Source organism: Candida jiufengensis (genome assembly GCF_024610255.1).
Source record: "Candida jiufengensis strain CBS 10846 chromosome Unknown scaffold3, whole genome shotgun sequence".
NCBI lineage: Eukaryota > Fungi > Ascomycota > Pichiomycetes > Serinales > Debaryomycetaceae > Lodderomyces > Lodderomyces jiufengensis.
Window position 1 is genome coordinate 941,251 of NW_026261560.1, and position 19,041 is coordinate 960,291.

The 19,041-nt window shown below is 26.8% G+C and overlaps 8 protein-coding genes across 8 annotated transcripts; 6 read left to right on the forward strand and 2 right to left on the reverse strand. All coding sequences in view use genetic code 12, as the record gives it.

The window, feature by feature from the left end:
• Positions 1 to 72: 72 nt before the first annotated feature.
• On the forward strand, positions 73 to 636 carry KGF54_002885 (uncharacterized protein; the record flags this gene model as incomplete). The annotated part of the gene is made up of 1 exon (XM_051763412.1): positions 73 to 636. One exon carries the CDS (start codon positions 73 to 75, stop codon positions 634 to 636), a length of 564 nt encoding a protein of 187 aa, XP_051620255.1.
• Positions 637 to 1,951: 1,315 nt separating this feature from the next.
• On the forward strand, positions 1,952 to 3,910 carry AAP1 (Aap1p; the record flags this gene model as incomplete). Its single annotated transcript, XM_051763413.1, has 1 exon — positions 1,952 to 3,910. One exon carries the CDS (start codon positions 1,952 to 1,954, stop codon positions 3,908 to 3,910), a length of 1,959 nt encoding a protein of 652 aa, XP_051620256.1.
• A 315-nt stretch (positions 3,911 to 4,225) lies between these two features.
• On the forward strand, positions 4,226 to 5,644 carry KGF54_002887 (uncharacterized protein; the record flags this gene model as incomplete). The annotated part of the gene is made up of 1 exon (XM_051763414.1): positions 4,226 to 5,644. The coding sequence occupies one exon, from the start codon at positions 4,226 to 4,228 to the stop codon at positions 5,642 to 5,644; it is 1,419 nt and encodes a 472-aa protein (XP_051620257.1).
• Positions 5,645 to 5,803: 159 nt separating this feature from the next.
• On the reverse strand, positions 5,804 to 7,264 carry KGF54_002888 (putative carboxylic ester hydrolase; the record flags this gene model as incomplete). Its single annotated transcript, XM_051763415.1, has 1 exon — positions 5,804 to 7,264. The coding sequence occupies one exon, from the start codon at positions 7,262 to 7,264 to the stop codon at positions 5,804 to 5,806; it is 1,461 nt and encodes a 486-aa protein (XP_051620258.1).
• A 1,381-nt stretch (positions 7,265 to 8,645) lies between these two features.
• KGF54_002889 (uncharacterized protein) lies at positions 8,646 to 8,903 on the forward strand (the record flags this gene model as incomplete). Its single annotated transcript, XM_051763416.1, has 1 exon — positions 8,646 to 8,903. One exon carries the CDS (start codon positions 8,646 to 8,648, stop codon positions 8,901 to 8,903), a length of 258 nt encoding a protein of 85 aa, XP_051620259.1.
• Positions 8,904 to 10,329: 1,426 nt separating this feature from the next.
• APR1 (proteinase A) lies at positions 10,330 to 11,610 on the forward strand (the record flags this gene model as incomplete). The annotated part of the gene is made up of 1 exon (XM_051763418.1): positions 10,330 to 11,610. One exon carries the CDS (start codon positions 10,330 to 10,332, stop codon positions 11,608 to 11,610), a length of 1,281 nt encoding a protein of 426 aa, XP_051620260.1.
• An 850-nt stretch (positions 11,611 to 12,460) lies between these two features.
• Positions 12,461 to 14,998, forward strand: KGF54_002891 (uncharacterized protein; the record flags this gene model as incomplete). The annotated part of the gene is made up of 1 exon (XM_051763419.1): positions 12,461 to 14,998. The coding sequence occupies one exon, from the start codon at positions 12,461 to 12,463 to the stop codon at positions 14,996 to 14,998; it is 2,538 nt and encodes an 845-aa protein (XP_051620261.1).
• Positions 14,999 to 15,173: 175 nt separating this feature from the next.
• KGF54_002892 (uncharacterized protein) lies at positions 15,174 to 17,507 on the reverse strand (the record flags this gene model as incomplete). The annotated part of the gene is made up of 1 exon (XM_051763420.1): positions 15,174 to 17,507. The coding sequence occupies one exon, from the start codon at positions 17,505 to 17,507 to the stop codon at positions 15,174 to 15,176; it is 2,334 nt and encodes a 777-aa protein (XP_051620262.1).
• Positions 17,508 to 19,041: the final 1,534 nt, after the last annotated feature.

A 19,041-nucleotide genomic window follows, 5' to 3' on the forward strand; every position in this document is an offset into this window, starting at 1 on the left:
GTAGATTTAGCTTTTAAGAAACTTTAAATTTATCAACAACAAAATTCGACGTAATTCAACTCTCAACAATCGATGGCAAAATTAGAAAATTGTAATATCTATACTACATCATATTTCAATTGTGAATTTGATGATGAGGGGAATGTTGATGGATTTGGAGGAATTGGTACATGTTCATTAATTTTGAATATTTTCGATAAAACTTACGCAATGCTGGATCTTGAGAGTAAAAATGATGAATATAGAACCGGTATGAGAACTAGTCTTTGGTCCATTATTATAGCCATGGAAAATATTTTGGAAGAACTTGATGAAAATTCCTATGAAGGAGTTAAATTTACCTTAAATACCGATTGCTTAAATTCTATTAATATGATCAAAAAAATTCCTGACTACAAGAAAAAATACGGTCAAGACTCAACTAATTGGAAAAATAGCAGAGGTGAATATATTGATGGCAAGCTATTAGAGAAAATTGACAATTTGAAAACAAAACTTAGAGCAAGATGTAAGAATGAAGAATTAGGAGATTTTGAATTGAAGTATATGAAGAAAGCAGACAATTTGGGCTACAAATTTGCAAGAGAGTGGGCAGAAGAAGGAGCTGATTTAGATGAGAATAACTCATCCGATTGAGAGATTTTTAAATTAACTTATAGCAGGGGAATTAATGCCAATTAATCTTTCAGAAAGCATATATATTTATCTGCCAGTCTGATTTAAAGGTGGGGGTGAAATAATAGTAATAAAATTTTTTAAAACTTAATCTAAGCCGTTAACAACGCCTTAAAAATTAAAGTAATAATTCTAAAATAATCTAAGACCTCCTTGATTTTACAAGATACTTTGAGAATGGAAATCGTAAAATACTTTCTAATCTTCTATTAAATATGTCTATTGCACCTAAATAATTAATTTATTTCTAATTTCAGATGATTTGTAAATTCGTAAAATAGAATCATTTCGAAATCTAAAATAACTAACTTTTTATTTTTTTGTCTATACCGTAAATATATAAATTTTAAGATACTGTAAAATAATGCAAGATCTAGTACATTAAAAATAACTTTCCTTTATAATCTCTCTAATGAGACCTTATTTGGACGAATATGTCAACAAAATGTTTCACCTGCTAAAATTATAATAAGTTATTATTAAGTTCCTCAAATGTGAAAAGGTTTCAAAAAATTGTTTCAAAATTTTTCTAGTCATTAGCTGATCAAAATCAATCAATTATTGTTTTAGATATTACAATTGATACTGACTTAAAGTTTCGTGTAATTTACAACGTTTGACTAGAATTGATTTACAAAACCAATTTTAAAAAGGCAAAGGCACAAAACCAGTTAATTAATTAATTAATTCTAATCTACAATTCTAAATTTTTTTAACTCTTTATACATTATCCTATAACGTTAAAGATTGATAAGAGAAAAGAGTTTTACATACTGTATTGAAGAATATATTATATTATTTCACTATTTTGTTTTATTTAGGATGATTATTCCATTCTACTCATTAATAATAATAATAATAATTTTAACTTACAATACTAATATTTATTGCATATTTTTTTAATCAATTCTTTAATTTATTATTATAATTATTATCTTATTTATTTAATTATCATACATGAATATTTATCAAAATTAAAACATCAACAACTGATTATTATCCTTTTTCATATATATATGATAATCAAAATTGAAAGGTTACTTTTAATATAAAAATCGATAAATCATTCAATTTTATATAATATTATTTAATTCTATCTTGTTTCAATATTTAAATTTCATCTAAATTTAGGTTACATAAATTAAGATCTTAGGTGTCACAAATTAAATAATAAAATATTTTCTTTATTAATAAGATCAAAAAACTTTAATACAATACTTAAGAAATTAGAAAGTATAAAATCATCCATAATCATCCATAACAGGAGGATATCAACATGGATGATTTATCAAAAACATCCATGCCCATTATAAATGAAAGTGATTTGAATTCCATACCTACGACTATTAATTCCTCATTAACTTCTTCATCACAATCTTCAACTACATCATCTTATGAATCTACTGTAAATCATAGTCCAAAGTATCTAGTCAAGAAATTCATTGATGGGTTTAAACCATTTGATTATTCTACTTTACCACCAATTTATTTAAATCATCCATCAAAAACAAATGTGACTGATGATTCAAATGAATTAAAATTAGTATCAAGTTTACAAGATGAAGAAAGTTTACAATTACATCCAGCTCATCCAAATTTCGATTATTCAAAATTTACTCAATTAGAAAGAGATGCTTTAATTACTGCTTCTTCGCCATTAAGTAAAAGATTAAGAACAAGACATTTAACTTTAATTTCATTGGGTGCAAGTATTGGTTCTGGATTATTTATAACTACGGGTTCTTCATTATCTCATGCTGGTCCATTAGGTTTATTGTTAGTCTGGTTATTTGTTGGTAGTCTTATATTTGTTACAATGTCTGGATTATCTGAATTAGCTACTGCTTTTCCTGTAAGTGGTGCATTTGTTACTTTTCCAACTTTATTTATTAATAAATCATTGGGTTTTGCAATAGCTTGGAATTATGCTTTACAATGGTTAGTTACTATGCCTTTACAATTAGTTGCAGCTGCAATGTGTATACTGTATTGGAATCAAAATATTCATTCCGCGGTATTTGTTACAATATTTTATGTTGTATTGGTTTTCATAAACTTGTTTGGAGTAAAAGGATATGGTGAAATTGAGAGTGCTTTAAGTTTAATTAAAGTTATTAGTGTTATTGGATTTAATATATTAGGAGTTATTATTGTTACTGGTGGAGTACCTGGTACGTCATATATTGGAGGTAAAAATTGGCATAGACCTGAAGGTGGATTATTCAATAAAGTTGAACCTTTTAAAGAAATGTGTTTCATTATATCGAATGCAGCTTTTGCGTTTGCTGGTATAGAGTTATTTGCCTTGGCATCAGTTGAATCAGCTACCCCTAAATTATCAATTAATAAATCAAGAAAACAAATTTTCTATCAATTAATGGGATTTTATGTTGTTACTATTATAATGATTGGATTTTTAATACCATATACAAATCATTCTATAAGCTCTGCAGGCAGAGGATTAGCTGATGTAAACACTTCACCATTTGTTGTTGCTATAAAATTGGCTAACATAAAAGTATTACCATCAATAATGAATGCAATTGTTATCATTACAGTTTTATCAGTTGGTAATGCATCAATTTATGCATCAACAAGAGTTTTAAATGCAATAGGTGCATTAGAACAAGGTCCAAAATTTTTAAGCTTTATTGATAGAAAAGGAAGACCAATGGCTTGTTTAATTATACAATTCATGTTTGGTTTATTAGCTTATCTTATATGTATACCAGGTTATGATACAACAATTGAAATTTTTGATTGGTTATTAAGTTTGAGTGGATTAAGTGCATTATTTACTTATCTTGTCATTAACATTTGTGAAATTAGATTTAGAGCTGCTTTAAATCATAGAGCTAGATCCCCAAAAGATGAATTATTATATGTATCACCAGCTTGGAGTTCATGGTATGGTATAGTTGCAATTTTAGTTACTTTAGGTTTACAATTTTGGGCTGCATTATTTCCACCAGGTTCAGGAGTTGATGTACAATCATTTTTTAAGATTTACTTAGGGTTTTTTGTTTTTTTGGTAAGTTACATTGGTCATAAAATTTATGATTATTGGTATAACGATGTACCATTATTTAAACTTTGGTTAAATACTGATGAGATTGATGTGGACACAGGTAGAAGACAAGTGGATTCAGAAGTTGTTAAACAAGAAATTGCTGAATTAAGAAATAAATTAGATAATAAACCCTGGTGGTATAAATGTTATAATTTCTTTTGTTAAAAAATTTAGATTACACTTGTATAGACATTACAATTATTTATTAATTAAAGCAATTACTGTAGAATTTGTATCTTAATCGAATATGATTCACAACCTACACCGGAGCTGTATAGGATTATTAAGACTAAAAACTCGGTAATTGAAGGTACCGAATTGACATCTCCAAGAGGCTCACTTGAAACACGGAAAAATGAATTTTGATTCAACCACAAATGACTCACTAGGTAAGAATTATATATAAAAAAATTTATTTCGCAGCCAAATTGTGTTTAGTTTTTTTTTTAGATCTGTCAAAAACTAAAAAAAAGAATTATAATGCTAAATCAAGTATCATATACGAGAAATCCAGAATTTTTAGAGAAATATTATATATGTAGAGGATCAGAAAAGTTTTACAGTAATTTTAATATTTCAGTTAAATATGATCAACCAATAACCAAAAATCAATTATCTGCAGCACTTAGATCATTAATTTTAAAAAATAGTTGGTTCATTCACAATTTCTTCAAGGTTGATGAAAAAGATAGCAAGGTTGAAAATTACAATAATTGGAAACTAAAATATCTTGAACAAATTAAATTTAGAGATGTTGTAACTACTCAAAACATACAAAAGTTCAATGAATCGACACTTGAATATTTGAATGGGTTAACACTAAATCATAACACCAAAGAAACATTATGGAAGATTATTTTATTCAAAGAAGATTCTGGAGATCAATGGCTTACTGTATATGTAGATCATTCAATGTTTGATGGATTATCACTAGTTCAATTTCATAAAGATTTAGCTAAAGAAATATCATTAGTTGGAAATCCAAAAGAAGTAGTTGAGACTTTATTTGATTTGGAAAAAGATTTAGAGCATTTACCTTCAAAACCAATGGTTGCTTCTGAAGTTGCTACTGATTTATATTACCCCACTTATACTAAAGTATGGAATCATTATCTTTCAAAGTACGTACCAGGTTACGCAACAGTTTCAAATTGGTTATATCCAGCAAATACAAATCCACCACTTTTTCATAGTCCATCACCAGTTAAAAAAGACTTAACAACAAAATACAAATTATTAAAATTTAGCCCTGAACAAATGAGTAAAATGATTAAATTTTGCAAGACTGAAAGAGTTACATTTACTGCATACATGGACGTGATGTTCATAAAAGCCTTACAAAATTCGATCTTTAAAGATTACGATCCAACTCAGCAATTCAGCACCCATTCATTCATTGCAATAAATGGTAGAAGATATTATGGAGAAGACATCAGGAATTTCAAATTTGGTACAATGGTTACCGGAATTCATATCAAGACTCCACCAGTGATCAATGAGATCGATGCAATGAAACATCTCAATGTTGAATTAAATAAAGAAATTAAATCAAGATCATATTTTAAAGATATAGGAATGATGAAATACGTAAACTTATTCAATTACTTTCAAAGTAAAATAGGCGCCATTAATACAAGTTCAACTTTTGGAATATCTAATTTAGGTAAAGTTGCCACTAATAAAGATGTGCCAATACAATTCAAAGATATTGTTTTTAGTGCTAATGCTGGTGTAATGTACGGATTGGTTCTCAATACAATAACATTACCTAATGGTGAGATGAATATGGTTATTTCTTATATACCTAATTATGGTAGTCTCGAAAGTAATAATGAGAAGGGAATCAAAAGATTATTTAATTTGTTTGAGGAGTATCTTTTGAATGGGATCAAAGCGTAAATAGAAATACAATAGAGTTAAAGATATATAAAGAATAGACATCTTGAGATTTTCAAGATTGGTTGACAACGTAATATAAGTGATGAATTACTTACAATAATTGATAATTCCAGTCTAAGTATCCTCTATTACTAAATTGTATAAAATTTCCAAAGTCTATTACTCCGCCAACATACCATTGACTAATCTATCGTATTTCCAACTTTTTGAAATATCTATAGGTAAATCTTCCTTTGTAATGCTTGTCTCATCAACATCCAACTCATTCAATTGCTTAAAGTAATCACAAATAGGTTTACAATACCATCTATCTCCATTCCAAGTAAACCAACCCAAATGACCACCAACAGTAGTAGTAACCATTGTAATGTATGGATTCAATACAGTTTCTGAAAATGGTAATGATCTTGATCCAGTAATTGGATCATCTTTTGAACTTATTATCAAAATAGGGACTCTGATCTTTAAGATTCTATTATTAGGGGAAGCTAATCTATAATATTCATCTGCTGAATTTAAACCAAATAATTTACTTGTGAAAAAATTATCAAAATCTTTTAAGAACTTAACTTTATATTTCGTTGGATCTTGACTAAATTCCTTTATGAATTCATTTTCAATCATTACATTGTTATGATTGTTTATCAATTTTAATAAATTATTACACATTGTTGGTGAGTAAACGTTATGACCAATAATACTTTCTCTTAAATGTACTGCTCCATCTGGAAAATCCCAAGGTGTACCAAACATTGCTGCTCCTTTAATTTGTGATTTTACTGAATTTCCTTCTTGACCTAAATAATTTGCCAAAATTGCACCACCAAGACTGAACCCCATAAGGTAAATTCTTTTATTTGGATATTTTTTAGTTATAAATTCATTAATAACGTATCTTAAATCATTTGTCCATAAACCATTATATAATTGTGGTGATGTTATTGTATGTTTTGCACAACCTCTTGAGTTTATTACAATTGCATCAAAATCATATGGTGGCTCTATAATTTTCTCTAATACTGCTCTTATATATGCTTCATATGATCCACCTGATAATCCATGCAAAACAAGTAATAGTGGTTTATCATCATTTTTTATCAAATCTTCTTCTGGATCTTTGAATTCAGTTCTTGGAGGTAAAGTATCACTTTGTGATTCTGGTTTAAATTTTAAATGATCTGGATCATGTTTGAACGTTTCTTGACTTATTGCATAATCTAAAGCAATCGTACTTTCACCGCCCCATTGATCATATTTTAATGAAACTTTCCCAACATTATAAGTTTTATTTTCAATTTGTAAAATTTGTCTCTTGTAATGAACTTGATGAAATTTATCGAAATTGTTTAATGCAGTATAAGCAGTTTGAGTATGACCTGACGAAAATAATGGGTTTATATAGAATGAATAATTTGGTGAGAATTCTGGTATGTGATTTTGTATTAACTCCGATATTGTTGTAACTTCTGACTTATTTGAATCGGATTTTCTTATTGATCTTGTAAATTTGATTGGTTTCTTTGGTACATAATTCTCTACTTTGGATATAAAAAAGCTGGAACCAAGCATTGTCATTACCAATTGATTAGTTTTTTTGATATATGGAGATAAAAATATCATCTCTGTATATTATAATTCTAAAACTATCTTACGTCATTTTTGTGTAATTGTCAATACAATAGAAAACCTAAATGTGTCAAAAATATTTTAATCACGAGACTAAAATTTAAGACAAGTTTGCAACCAATAATTAAATAATTGCAAGTGCCTAATTAGGGCCAATATAGCCTTGAAAGTCCATTTCCCACGTTTAAGTCAAGTGCATGAGTTGTGGTCAGGTTCCAAAATCTTGTGTCAAATATTAGCTTTCTTTACCGCCATCATGGGAAACAAAAGAAAATCATCCGAACACTTCCAGCTGTTTTAAGCTGTCAAATAGGTCAATAATTGAACAGTTTTGCTTTGTCCTTAATTTGGTATAAATGAGAATTTTAGTACTTTTAAGATTCATTAAGCTTCGAGTATCCAAAATCTCAGAGTGAGTAATTCTACAAAATCAAATAAAAATTAAAGTTTCTATTGATTCTTTTTTGATTTACTTTTATTTTTTTCCAATAGTATCCAAAATCTCAGAGTGAGTAATTCTACAAAATCAAATAAAAATTAAAGTTTCTATTGATTCTTTTTTGATTTACTTTTATTTTTTTCCAATAGTATCCAAAATCTCAGAGTGAGTAATTCTACAAAATCAAATAAAAATTAAAGTTTCTATTGATTCTTTTTTGATTTACTTTTATTTTTTTCCAATAGTATCCAAAATCTCAGAGTGAGTAATTCTACAAAATCAAATAAAAATTAAAGTTTCTATTGATTCTTTTTTGATTTACTTTTATTTTTTTCCAATAGTATCCAAAATCTCAGAGTGAGTAATTCTACAAAATCAAATAAAAATTAAAGTTTCTATTGATTCTTTTTTGATTTACTTTTATTTTTTTCCAATAGTATCCAAAATCTCAGAGTGAGTAATTCTACAAAATCAAATAAAAATTAAAGTTTCTATTGATTCTTTTTTGATTTACTTTTATTTTTTTCCAATAGTATCCAAAATCTCAGAGTGAGTAATTCTACAAAATCAAATAAAAATTAAAGTTTCTATTGATTCTTTTTTGATTTACTTTTATTTTTTTCCAATAGTATCCAAAATCTCAGAGTGAGTAATTCTACAAAATCAAATAAAAATTAAAGTTTCTATTGATTCTTTTTTGATTTACTTTTATTTTTTTCCAATATTATTTTACGATAAGATCGTTAGTAAAAGTAAATTATTTACATTAATTTTCAAGGGACACAAGATGATTAAACCAATATATTAGTACTTTAATAAATATGCATATCAACAAAATTTATCTGGTTTATATATAAAAGATCAATTGAATCATTAAATTTAATTTTCAACAACTTTATAAATTCTACAACTATCGATTTTGCTTTTTAAAATAAAATGAGTTTGGACAAATACACAACAAAGAATGACGGGATTTTTAATAGGAAAAACAGTACAGATGATTTGTCAGATCAAGATGATATCAAAACAGAATCAAAATGGCAAAGATTTATTAAATTTATTGAAGTTCAACCAATGGGAGATTTAAGTGCTTCACAAATGTTCTTGTACAATTATGATTTAAAACCTGATGAAAAGGCAAGAAGAACTTGGAGATGGTATAATTTAAAAATCTTTATAAGTTCCTACTATTAGTAATGTATCTTTTTTCTTGCTAAAAATCAGAGTGAATATGCAATAAATAGAGATATCATTGAGGTGATGAGTCTCAATTTGATTTTATCTCAATCTTCATGCATTGTTTATTCAAAATAATAAGAAAAATATAAGGTCATTCAAATGTCACTAATATTCAACTTATCTTGTATATATATTGACTTTTTTCCAATTATGATAATAATAACTTTTTGGTTCTAAATCTCTCCTCTGGTGTTTCAAATTTGACCGAAGCTACCAAATTTTGTAACAACATTTCAGCACAATCAATGCCTAAATCAAATAAATCTGCATAGAGATAATATTCTGATTCGACTGCGTATATCAATAAGACACACTAAACACTTTATCTGCGCACTTAACTGTAATCAACTTAAGAATATTGAGAAGCTTCGTATTTAAGTTGTTCATTCAATCAACCGACATCCGCTCAGACGAATCTAAAAATCAGTCGATGTCTCAGTTCAACATGTTCGGGATAGTTCGGATTCATCACAAAGTACCCTTGCGCTCATAAATCGCATCAATTTAAACCGTCGATGAAATAAATTTTGGACCAAAATCTAAACTTTACAGGTCATTAGTGTTGAATTTATTTCTTGAAATACTACATCGATTTATTTATCTTTGTGATCAAAAATTCTCAAAAATTATATTCATTCTACAATAGAAATATGTGTACTTTTCAAATTAGAAATTGACCTCGAAATAATCTAAGACAGTTGTACAAAATCCACATCAGTCTTTAATTCAAATTTGATTTTATACTTGCCTGGATCTCGAATCTATATAAAAAATTACATAGAAATAGAATAACAAAATAATCCTCGAATTTATCTTCTCTTAAATTGCTATAAATATTTTAATTATTTCAACATTTGGTAGTAATAAAATATCAATTTTGAGTGGATTTAATTCCATTTTAGGCTTTTGTCTATAAATAGATACTTAATTATAATATGTAATTTATATACAGTACCAATCATGTATTTCTGAGTAATTGGCTCATTTTGTAATTAATTAAGCTGGATTAAGATTATTACGTAATTAATTATATGTAGTATTATGTAATATATTACATAATAAAGTTGGAGATTATTATATAATATTTTATTAAATATAATTCTTGCCACTATTTCCCCCTTTATCAATTTTATTACTGGTATATTGATTAATTAAATTATATCAACTTACTTCATCCATCTTTTTCTTTAACTTTTTATATCTTTTTATTTTATTTTATACTTTATAATAATAAATAGCTAATTTAGATTTAAAGAAATTGAAAGAATAATTTGTGTTTGATGAAAAAACAGATTAATTCATAATATATTCAATTAATTAAAAAAGTATCCTTAAATATCCAAAAGTTATTGAACTTACATTAATTTAGTGTTCTTAAAAAATGCAATTCTCATTATCAACATTAACAACTATAGCTACTACTTTATTGGCTTTATCATCAAATGTTGTTGATGCCAAAACTCATTCAATAAAATTAAATAAATTATCAAATGAAGAAACTTTAGATGCAAATAATTTTGTTGATTATACTAATGCATTAGCAAATAAATATTTAAATTTATTTAATAAAGCTAATGGTAACCCTCAATCTTATGGTATTCAACAAATTTTATCAAATCAAGGACCACAACAACAAGCACAAATTCCATTTGTTACACCAAAAAAGGAAGGTAAATATGATGCTCCATTAACAAATTATTTAAATGCTCAATATTTTACAGAAATTCAAATTGGTACTCCAGGTCAATCTTTCAAAGTTATATTAGATACTGGTTCATCAAATTTATGGGTTCCTTCACAAGATTGTAGTTCATTAGCTTGTTTTTTACATGCAAAATATGATCATGATGCTTCATCAACTTATAAAGCAAATGGAACAGAATTTTCAATTCAATATGGTTCTGGTTCAATGGAAGGTTATATATCACAAGATGTTGTATCAATTGGTGATTTAGTTATTCCACATCAAGATTTTGCAGAAGCAACTTCAGAACCTGGTTTAGCATTTGCATTTGGTAAATTTGATGGTATTTTAGGATTAGCTTATGATACTATATCAGTAAATAAAATTGTTCCACCAATTTATAATGCTATAAATCAAAATTTATTAGATTCTCCACAATTTGGATTTTATTTAGGTGATACAAGTAAAGATGAAAATGATGGAGGTGTCGCTACATTTGGTGGATATGATGAATCATTATTTCAAGGTAAAATTACTTGGTTACCAGTTAGAAGAAAAGCTTATTGGGAAGTTTCATTTGAAGGTTTAGGATTAGGTGATGAATATGCTGAATTAGTTAAAACTGGTGCTGCAATTGATACTGGTACTTCATTAATTACTTTACCATCAACTTTAGCTGAAATTATAAATTCCAAAATTGGTGCAACAAAATCTTGGTCAGGTCAATATCAAGTTGATTGTGATAAAAGAGATTCATTACCAGATTTAACTTTAACTTTTAGTGGTTATAATTTTACATTATCAGCGTATGATTATATTTTAGAAGTTGGTGGATCATGTATTTCAGTTTTCACACCAATGGATTTCCCAAAACCAATTGGTGATTTAGCAATTATTGGAGATGCTTTCTTAAGAAGATATTATTCTATTTATGATTTGAAAAAGAATGCTGTTGGTTTAGCTCCATCAAAAATTTAAAAAAGTTAGTACTTTTAACAGTAGAGGATGATGAATGATTTTTAAAAGATGAAAAATAATTGAAAATTTGTTAAAAAAAAAGTTTGAGGTATAGTTTATAAAATTATATAAATTTTAGTTTTTTGTTTAGAAAGTAATGGTTGATTTAATTTTATTATAGTTAATAGTCTAGTCATTAATACATTTATAATTATTAATACAATAATCTAATCATATAGACGTTAGATTAAACTGTATGTCTTAGTAAAATCTAATCGTTTAATGAAAAATTTATTGTTTCTCTACAGGTTGTCTCATCAACTCCTTTGGTTGTATATTGAAGATATGAAGGTTACTATTGTAAGATTTTAAAAGATTGGCGTAATGTTATAAAATGATGATATAAATTAATGCTGGTTTAATAGTAATAATATAATTAAAGGCTATTGAAATATATTATGATCTAATGCATTTAATTAAAACACAAAATCAAAAAATTAAAAATCGTATCCTCAAAATTTATAACATTTTTTGCAACCAGCCATTTTTTAGTCAACTTTAATTATACTTAATATTACACTTATTTGAAGATCAACGATATTATAATGCATTAAATCACCAAGAAATCAATTGATTTATAACACTAAATCAATTATCTTATTGTATAATGTTATAAAATTTCATGATATAAAATCATTACAATTTGCTTTCGTCTAAAATTTGATCTACAATTACTTTTTATTTAAGATTTTCAATAAGTGATCAAAACCAAGATTTACAATCCTAAAAATTTAACTTTTGTTACTAATCAAGCCATTGCTTAGCTTTTTGGTCCATAAATTTCATAGTTATATTAATTATATATTTAATCATGAAAGTTGTACCACAATTTCCACTTCCTCCTGATCCAAATTATGATTATCCAATAAATAAAGAATTAACAATTTCTAAGAGACCATCACCAAATAATAGACTAAGTAGAAACTTAATTACTAATTACCCACATTTATCAAATTCAAATCAATATAAATACGAAATAAATTCATTTTCAGACACTCCAAATTCTAAAATGACACAAGAAGTTTTAAATAGTAGATTAGAAGTTGAATCAACTTCTACAACTTCATTACCAATATCTTATCCTTATTATTATTTAGAAGATTATTCACCAGGTAATCAAATATTATTACAAAATCATCAATCAAATAAATCAGCAGATACTTTTGAATTATTAAAATCTATAAATATTCCAAATCAAAATGATATAAGTCCCACTAAAAAGATACAAGAACAACATTATAAGAAACAAATATCACCAAGTAGATACAATGACAATTTATACAACCAAGTACCCAAAAGATTCTCACAATTTATTATTGATCAACAAAATCCCTATGTTTCACAAAGATTAGATAATTTAGATAATTTAAATGAAGATGATTTATCAAGTATTAAAACCAAGGATCATACCAAAACAGAATCATCAATACAAAAATCATTCAGTTTAACTAACTCTAAAACTCAAAAGACAAGTGCAAATCAATCTCAATCAAATTATTTAGATGATGAATATTTTAATAATGCTGGTACATTATCAAGAAATATTTCAAATTCTATGGAAAGTCAAGCTACTATTTTTTCAACAAGACATAAACAACCTTCAAGACAACAATTCCAATCACAACCAAGAATAAGATCAAAACACCAAAAACCTGAAAAAAACCCATCACAACAACAACAACATTTTCAAAACCGTATAAATAATTCCCTTAAAAAAACAAGAACATTATTTAACAAAAAGCCAAAATCAAGAACATCAAATGTACAAATGTATCACAACGACTCAACAAACACATCAATTATAGAATCATCAATTCAATCAAGTTCAGGTCTTATTAGAACAAACGCAATAAGAGTTAAAAAGGGAAGTATATGGTATAGATTTAAATTAAAATTATTAAAATTTATAAATAAATTCAAGTTTTATAATTTTAAAGCATCATCAAAAAGATCAAAAGGAAGTTTTAACAAGTCAAAATCATTGAAAAGATCAACTACAAAGAAACGTGAACCATTACAAAATCAAGATATGAAAAGATTAACATCTATAAAATTATTACCACCTCATAAATTAAACAACATAAACAATGAAACAGACTTCTTGAAGATTTCAAATCCATCAACTAATCCAAATTTAGGTAAAACTCCAATCTATCATGTCTCCAAAATGGACAATAACTTAAAAAATTCAATGGGTATAACTTCCAACAACAAAAATTTAACACCAGAAGAAAATGAAAATTTAAGTAAGTTCAACCATTTAACAAATTATATAAACCAACAAGATAAAAATTTCCTTAAGCATAAACCAAATTTAATCAATGAAAATCCAAGAATTATTGAAGAATTACCATCACCACAAATAGATAACGAAGAAGATCAAGATCAAGATGATCAAGATCAAGATCAAGTACCAACCACACAAGTTGAACCTTCAGTAGCTGCCTCAATGGCCACAACAACCTCAAAACCACCATTACCACCACCACATATAGATCAATCATACCTCACTAAAAAACGTATCAAAAGTACAAATTTTAATAAAGAAAAAAGAATGGAACAAATTTGGAATTCTTATTTAAGACAAGTCCTTTTAAAAAGAATTCAATTAAGATTAGAAATTCAAAATTATCAAAATTTTATGATTACAAAAGAAACTTCTGAATTTATAAATAAAATTTTCGAACAAGTTAAATTAGAACAAGATAAAAACATTGATTTAAAATCAGAAATAAGTTATCAAACTTCAATCAATTCCAAAAACACTTTTACTAATTCATTTTTCGAAAATAAACGAGTCCACCCAAATGCAAATTCACCATCAATAAATTCATCATCATCAATCTACTCTCATAAATCAACAAAATCATCAACAAGTACAACAAGCGAGTCATCATCATTAACTTCCAACTCCATGACTAACGAACATGGTGATGTATTTATTGAACCTGAACAATATCAAGAAGAATTTAAAAATTTTATAAATAGAAGATCAATGTTGGGAGAAATGTTAGAATATAATTCTGGTGAAGAATCATCAGCATCAGAAGAAGAAGAAGAAGAAATTGATCATGAATCATCAGAAATAATACATAAACCTAGTGTTAAATCTTTTGTATCAGTTTCACCATCGATTAAATCTGAATATTCGAAAAAGAAATATGGTACATTAATTAAAACACCATCTAAAAAACCAGCTAAAAAATTGAAACAAATAGTAATGACTAATGTTGATAATCAAAACCAAAACGAACACAATGAAATTATGGAATTGACAAATTCACCTAATTCTTTAAAAAGAAGTTTTGGGTTGAATCATAATTTAAATAGATTAAGTATTTCTAATTAATCAATGCATGATAATACATTTTAGTGGTAGATAAACTTACAAACATGTAGCTCTCAAAACTAGTTGACTTTTTTTAACATTTCTTTTTATATATAGATATTACAACATAAAACATAACCATAAACTTTTTGATCTTTCAATTTTATTTATGAAGTAAATCGAATATTTAGCATATTCAATAGGCAGTCATATAAGAAGAAGCAGAAGAATTAGCATGAGCAGGTAACAAATAATTAAATGAACCAGGCATTGCAACTCTCAATTGTTGTTGTGATCTTTGTTGTTGTTGCTGCCAAACGCTCATTGCTTCATCAACGTTAATGAATTCATCTTGTTGCAAATTTTTTTCTCTAGATGGTCCAACAACTTCATTTTCTTGTTGTGCTTCTTCTTGACTAGTTGAACTTTTATATCTAAACCCTTTAAATAATTGACGTTGACTTTGTTCTTCCATGGAAATAGCAATAGCTCTTTGAATTTCAGCTTCATATTCTCTTTGTTGCAATTCTCTTTGTTCTTGTAATCTAACTTGTTCAATAGCATTATCATGATCATTTAAATCCATAATTAATGAAGGTAAAATCTCATAAAATCTTACGTCATCTATTTTATTAAGTTCCCATATATTGATTTCTTTAGGAATACAATCTAATGTTATTAATTTTTTGATTGTTTTCTTTAAATTTTGGGAATTTTTTATGAGTTTTTTGTTGATTCTTAATACTGGGGTATGATATCTTGGATCAAATGATATTAAATCGATTCTCTTATGTAACCTTTCTCTATATGGTGGTGTATTATCGAAATGAGTGTGAGAATTAGCGTACTCATCTAATGGTGGTGGTTGCTCTTCTTCATTTATTATTGTTGTTGTTGGTTCTGTTGATGAATACAGAGTTGGATCAATTCTTCTATTCAATCTTTCAATTATTGCTTCTCTTGTTTGTTGCATTCTTGCAGCATGAGCTGTAGTTGATGCTACTGCAGCTGCTGAACCTGAGGCAGCTGGTATTGTTGAAAACGTTGTATGGAAAGTTGGAGTTGTTGATGTTATACTCAATCTTCTTGAACTTTCCATTGGTAACAAATGATTATCTGAATTTTCATCAATTGTTCCAGTTCTTGACATGTTCATTGATGATTGACGAGATGATTGATTTTTTAATTGTTGATGTTTTCTTATATCCTGATATCTTTGACCTCTTCTACTATTTTGTGCTGTTGAACCAGTTCTTTCCAAGATACATGCAACAGCTTGAGCTCTATCAATTTGTGGTTCTTCTGTTGTAGTTCCCGAGGAATATAAACTATTGGTTGTATTCTCAGTTGTTGTTTGATTTAATGGTACACTAATTTGAAGTTGTGGAATGCTTGCTTGTGAATTACGTTGTTGTTGTTGTTGCTGTTGCTGTTGCTGTTGCTGTTGACTACCATTTAATTGTCGTAAAGTATTCAGACGTTGTATCTGCCTTTCATTTCTAGTAGATTTTGGAGCTCTTGCAGCTTGAGTTGATGGTTGCTGATTGTGATTTGATTGTTGAGAACTACTGGATTCATTAACTTCTGGACTTTGACTTTTCCTTGCAACGACTGGTTCAAAACCTTTTGGAAATTCATCATCATCATCGATTTCTTCAATATCTTCACCATTTATTTGATCATCATCTTCATTTTCATCAGTTATTATAATACTTATAATTTCATCATTTACAGGATATGGGACATTTATTCTTGAATTTATTGGCTTGATTTTTCTTGTACCACAACTTAAAGCTGTAGGTTTAGAATTTACATTTGATTTCTTTTTCCTTGATTGCTTTTGTGAATTAAGTTCATTATTGGTTTTTGAAGGTTTTAATACCTTAACTTGAGTAATTGAATCATTTGTTATTTTTTTGACTAATATTAAAGACTCTTTTGATGATGCTATACTATTTCTTCTTCTTAATGGTCTATTCTTTCCAGTTCGAGAATTTGTTGCATTTCTTTGTTTTGGCTTCTTTTGAGTAGAATTTTGCATTCTTCTTGCTCTTATTTGATCTAAATTTTCACTTGAAATATTTTTATGATTTGTGTTTGACTTTTTGGTTGTATCTGATACATTTGGTGAACCATTTCTTTTAATCTTTGATTTTCTGTCTCTAGTTGATTCTGATAAATTTGGAGAACTATGTTGAGGAGGAGTTAATATAGATTTTGGAGTATTTGAACCACTATTTGAACTATTTGGTAAATTTATTCTTTGAGATCTATAAGTTCTAGATCTTGCAGAATCAATAAATTTTGAATTTTCATCGTCTATTATTTGTGAAGTTTTATCAATTACTTTGAATTGAACATGATAATTGTTTGATGAAGGTATTAAAGATGATGAATTGTTTGGATCTGATTGTGGTGAAATTCTTTGTGTTATATTATTATTATTATTAATTGTTCTAGGGGTTGATATATTATATTTTGATATATCATCAATTTGATTTGATTTCTTTTGAAATATATTTAAACCCATAACGAACTAAAATTTGGTCGAGTAATAATAATATAAAACTTTAATTAACGATTGAAAGTAATAAACTTGAAAGGTATTAGTTGAATGAAATTTTATTTTAAAAGTGTTGCAAATAATTTTTTTTTTAATTTTAGTGTTTATTATTTTTTTATTACTGCAAATAATTAATTATATTTCTATATTAAGTAATTAATAATAAATTTAATGGTTCAAAAAGTACACAAGATTAAACTCGATCAAATATTTATAACCATTGGAATTAATGAAAGAGTTATTGAAATAAATAGAACATTGAGAATTGTTTTATTCAATAATATATATATTAGTCTTAGACAAGTAAACTGAATTGTGTTGCTGTTGCTATTCGTTTATTATTTCAATTTGCTATATAAATAAGAAAGTACGGTATTACTTATGAAATCCGTTATAGATTTCAAATTTTAAGTTAAGTTTTTAAAGTTATACTTCAACTTCAATATCTGTCTTTACAAGAGTTTAAAGTAAAAATTAGCCTTACTATTCATAATAATTTTTGCTATTTATTTTCTTTTTACTTTTTAACTTTTAAAATACTGAAGAAAAACGTTTATTTCATACAACATTTGTTCGAGGGAAAAATGTTGATTTAAGAAGTATCTTTCTCATAAATTCAAAATTGTTGATCTTTTCAACTCAGTAATCTAAAACTAAACTCAAATTTCTTTTTATCTACTGGTTTATTTCATTTTTGCTTTCTCTACATGTGTAAATAATACGTTTCTTTATTTTTCCTTTATCCGATGGGTCTGTGAAAAAGAAGAGTTTGCTGTCGTTGATTTGGAACTTTACCATTTCAAGAGCAAAAGTTATTCATTTGTTCAATTGATTGACGGATAAATGAATTGTTCCTTTGGTATTAAAATTTGATTTTAAATTTTAGGAAATTTTTATTCCGCAAACTAATTTAATGAAGAATTGCATGTGCGAATTAATGCAATTTCATTTGAAGTGATGTTTCATTTGTTCAGCAAATGTTCACTAAATAAGATTTTGTAAACATGTCATGAAAGCAAACCTTGGCAAATAGATTGAAACCCCATTTATTAATAATTGGTATAATGAATAAGGAGTAGACAACATAGATTAACAATAACCACCGGAAGATGTCCAATTTCATGATAAGCTCTAAATAAAAGGATACGCATTAGTTTTGATTAGTGTTAATTTTTAAATATGATTCACTATTTTAACCATCAATGAGCTATACAATTAAACCAGTAAAGAGTTCAAGCCTCTTGTAAAGTTATTGGTCAAACATAATAATTTTAACTAATTAAAAATTAAGGGGCTAAGAATTGTAAAATAATCAATTTGATGTACCCCCTTAATTTTAAGGGCAAAATTTATACAAAATAAAGAAGTAATCCGGAGTTTTTCATAGGCTTTCAATTGATGTTAATTGGAATAGACAAGTAGGGAAATTGATAAGAGAGCAAAATTCTTGAAGCTCTTATAACTTCAGTAGGAATTAAATCACTTAGCATAGTTTCAAAAT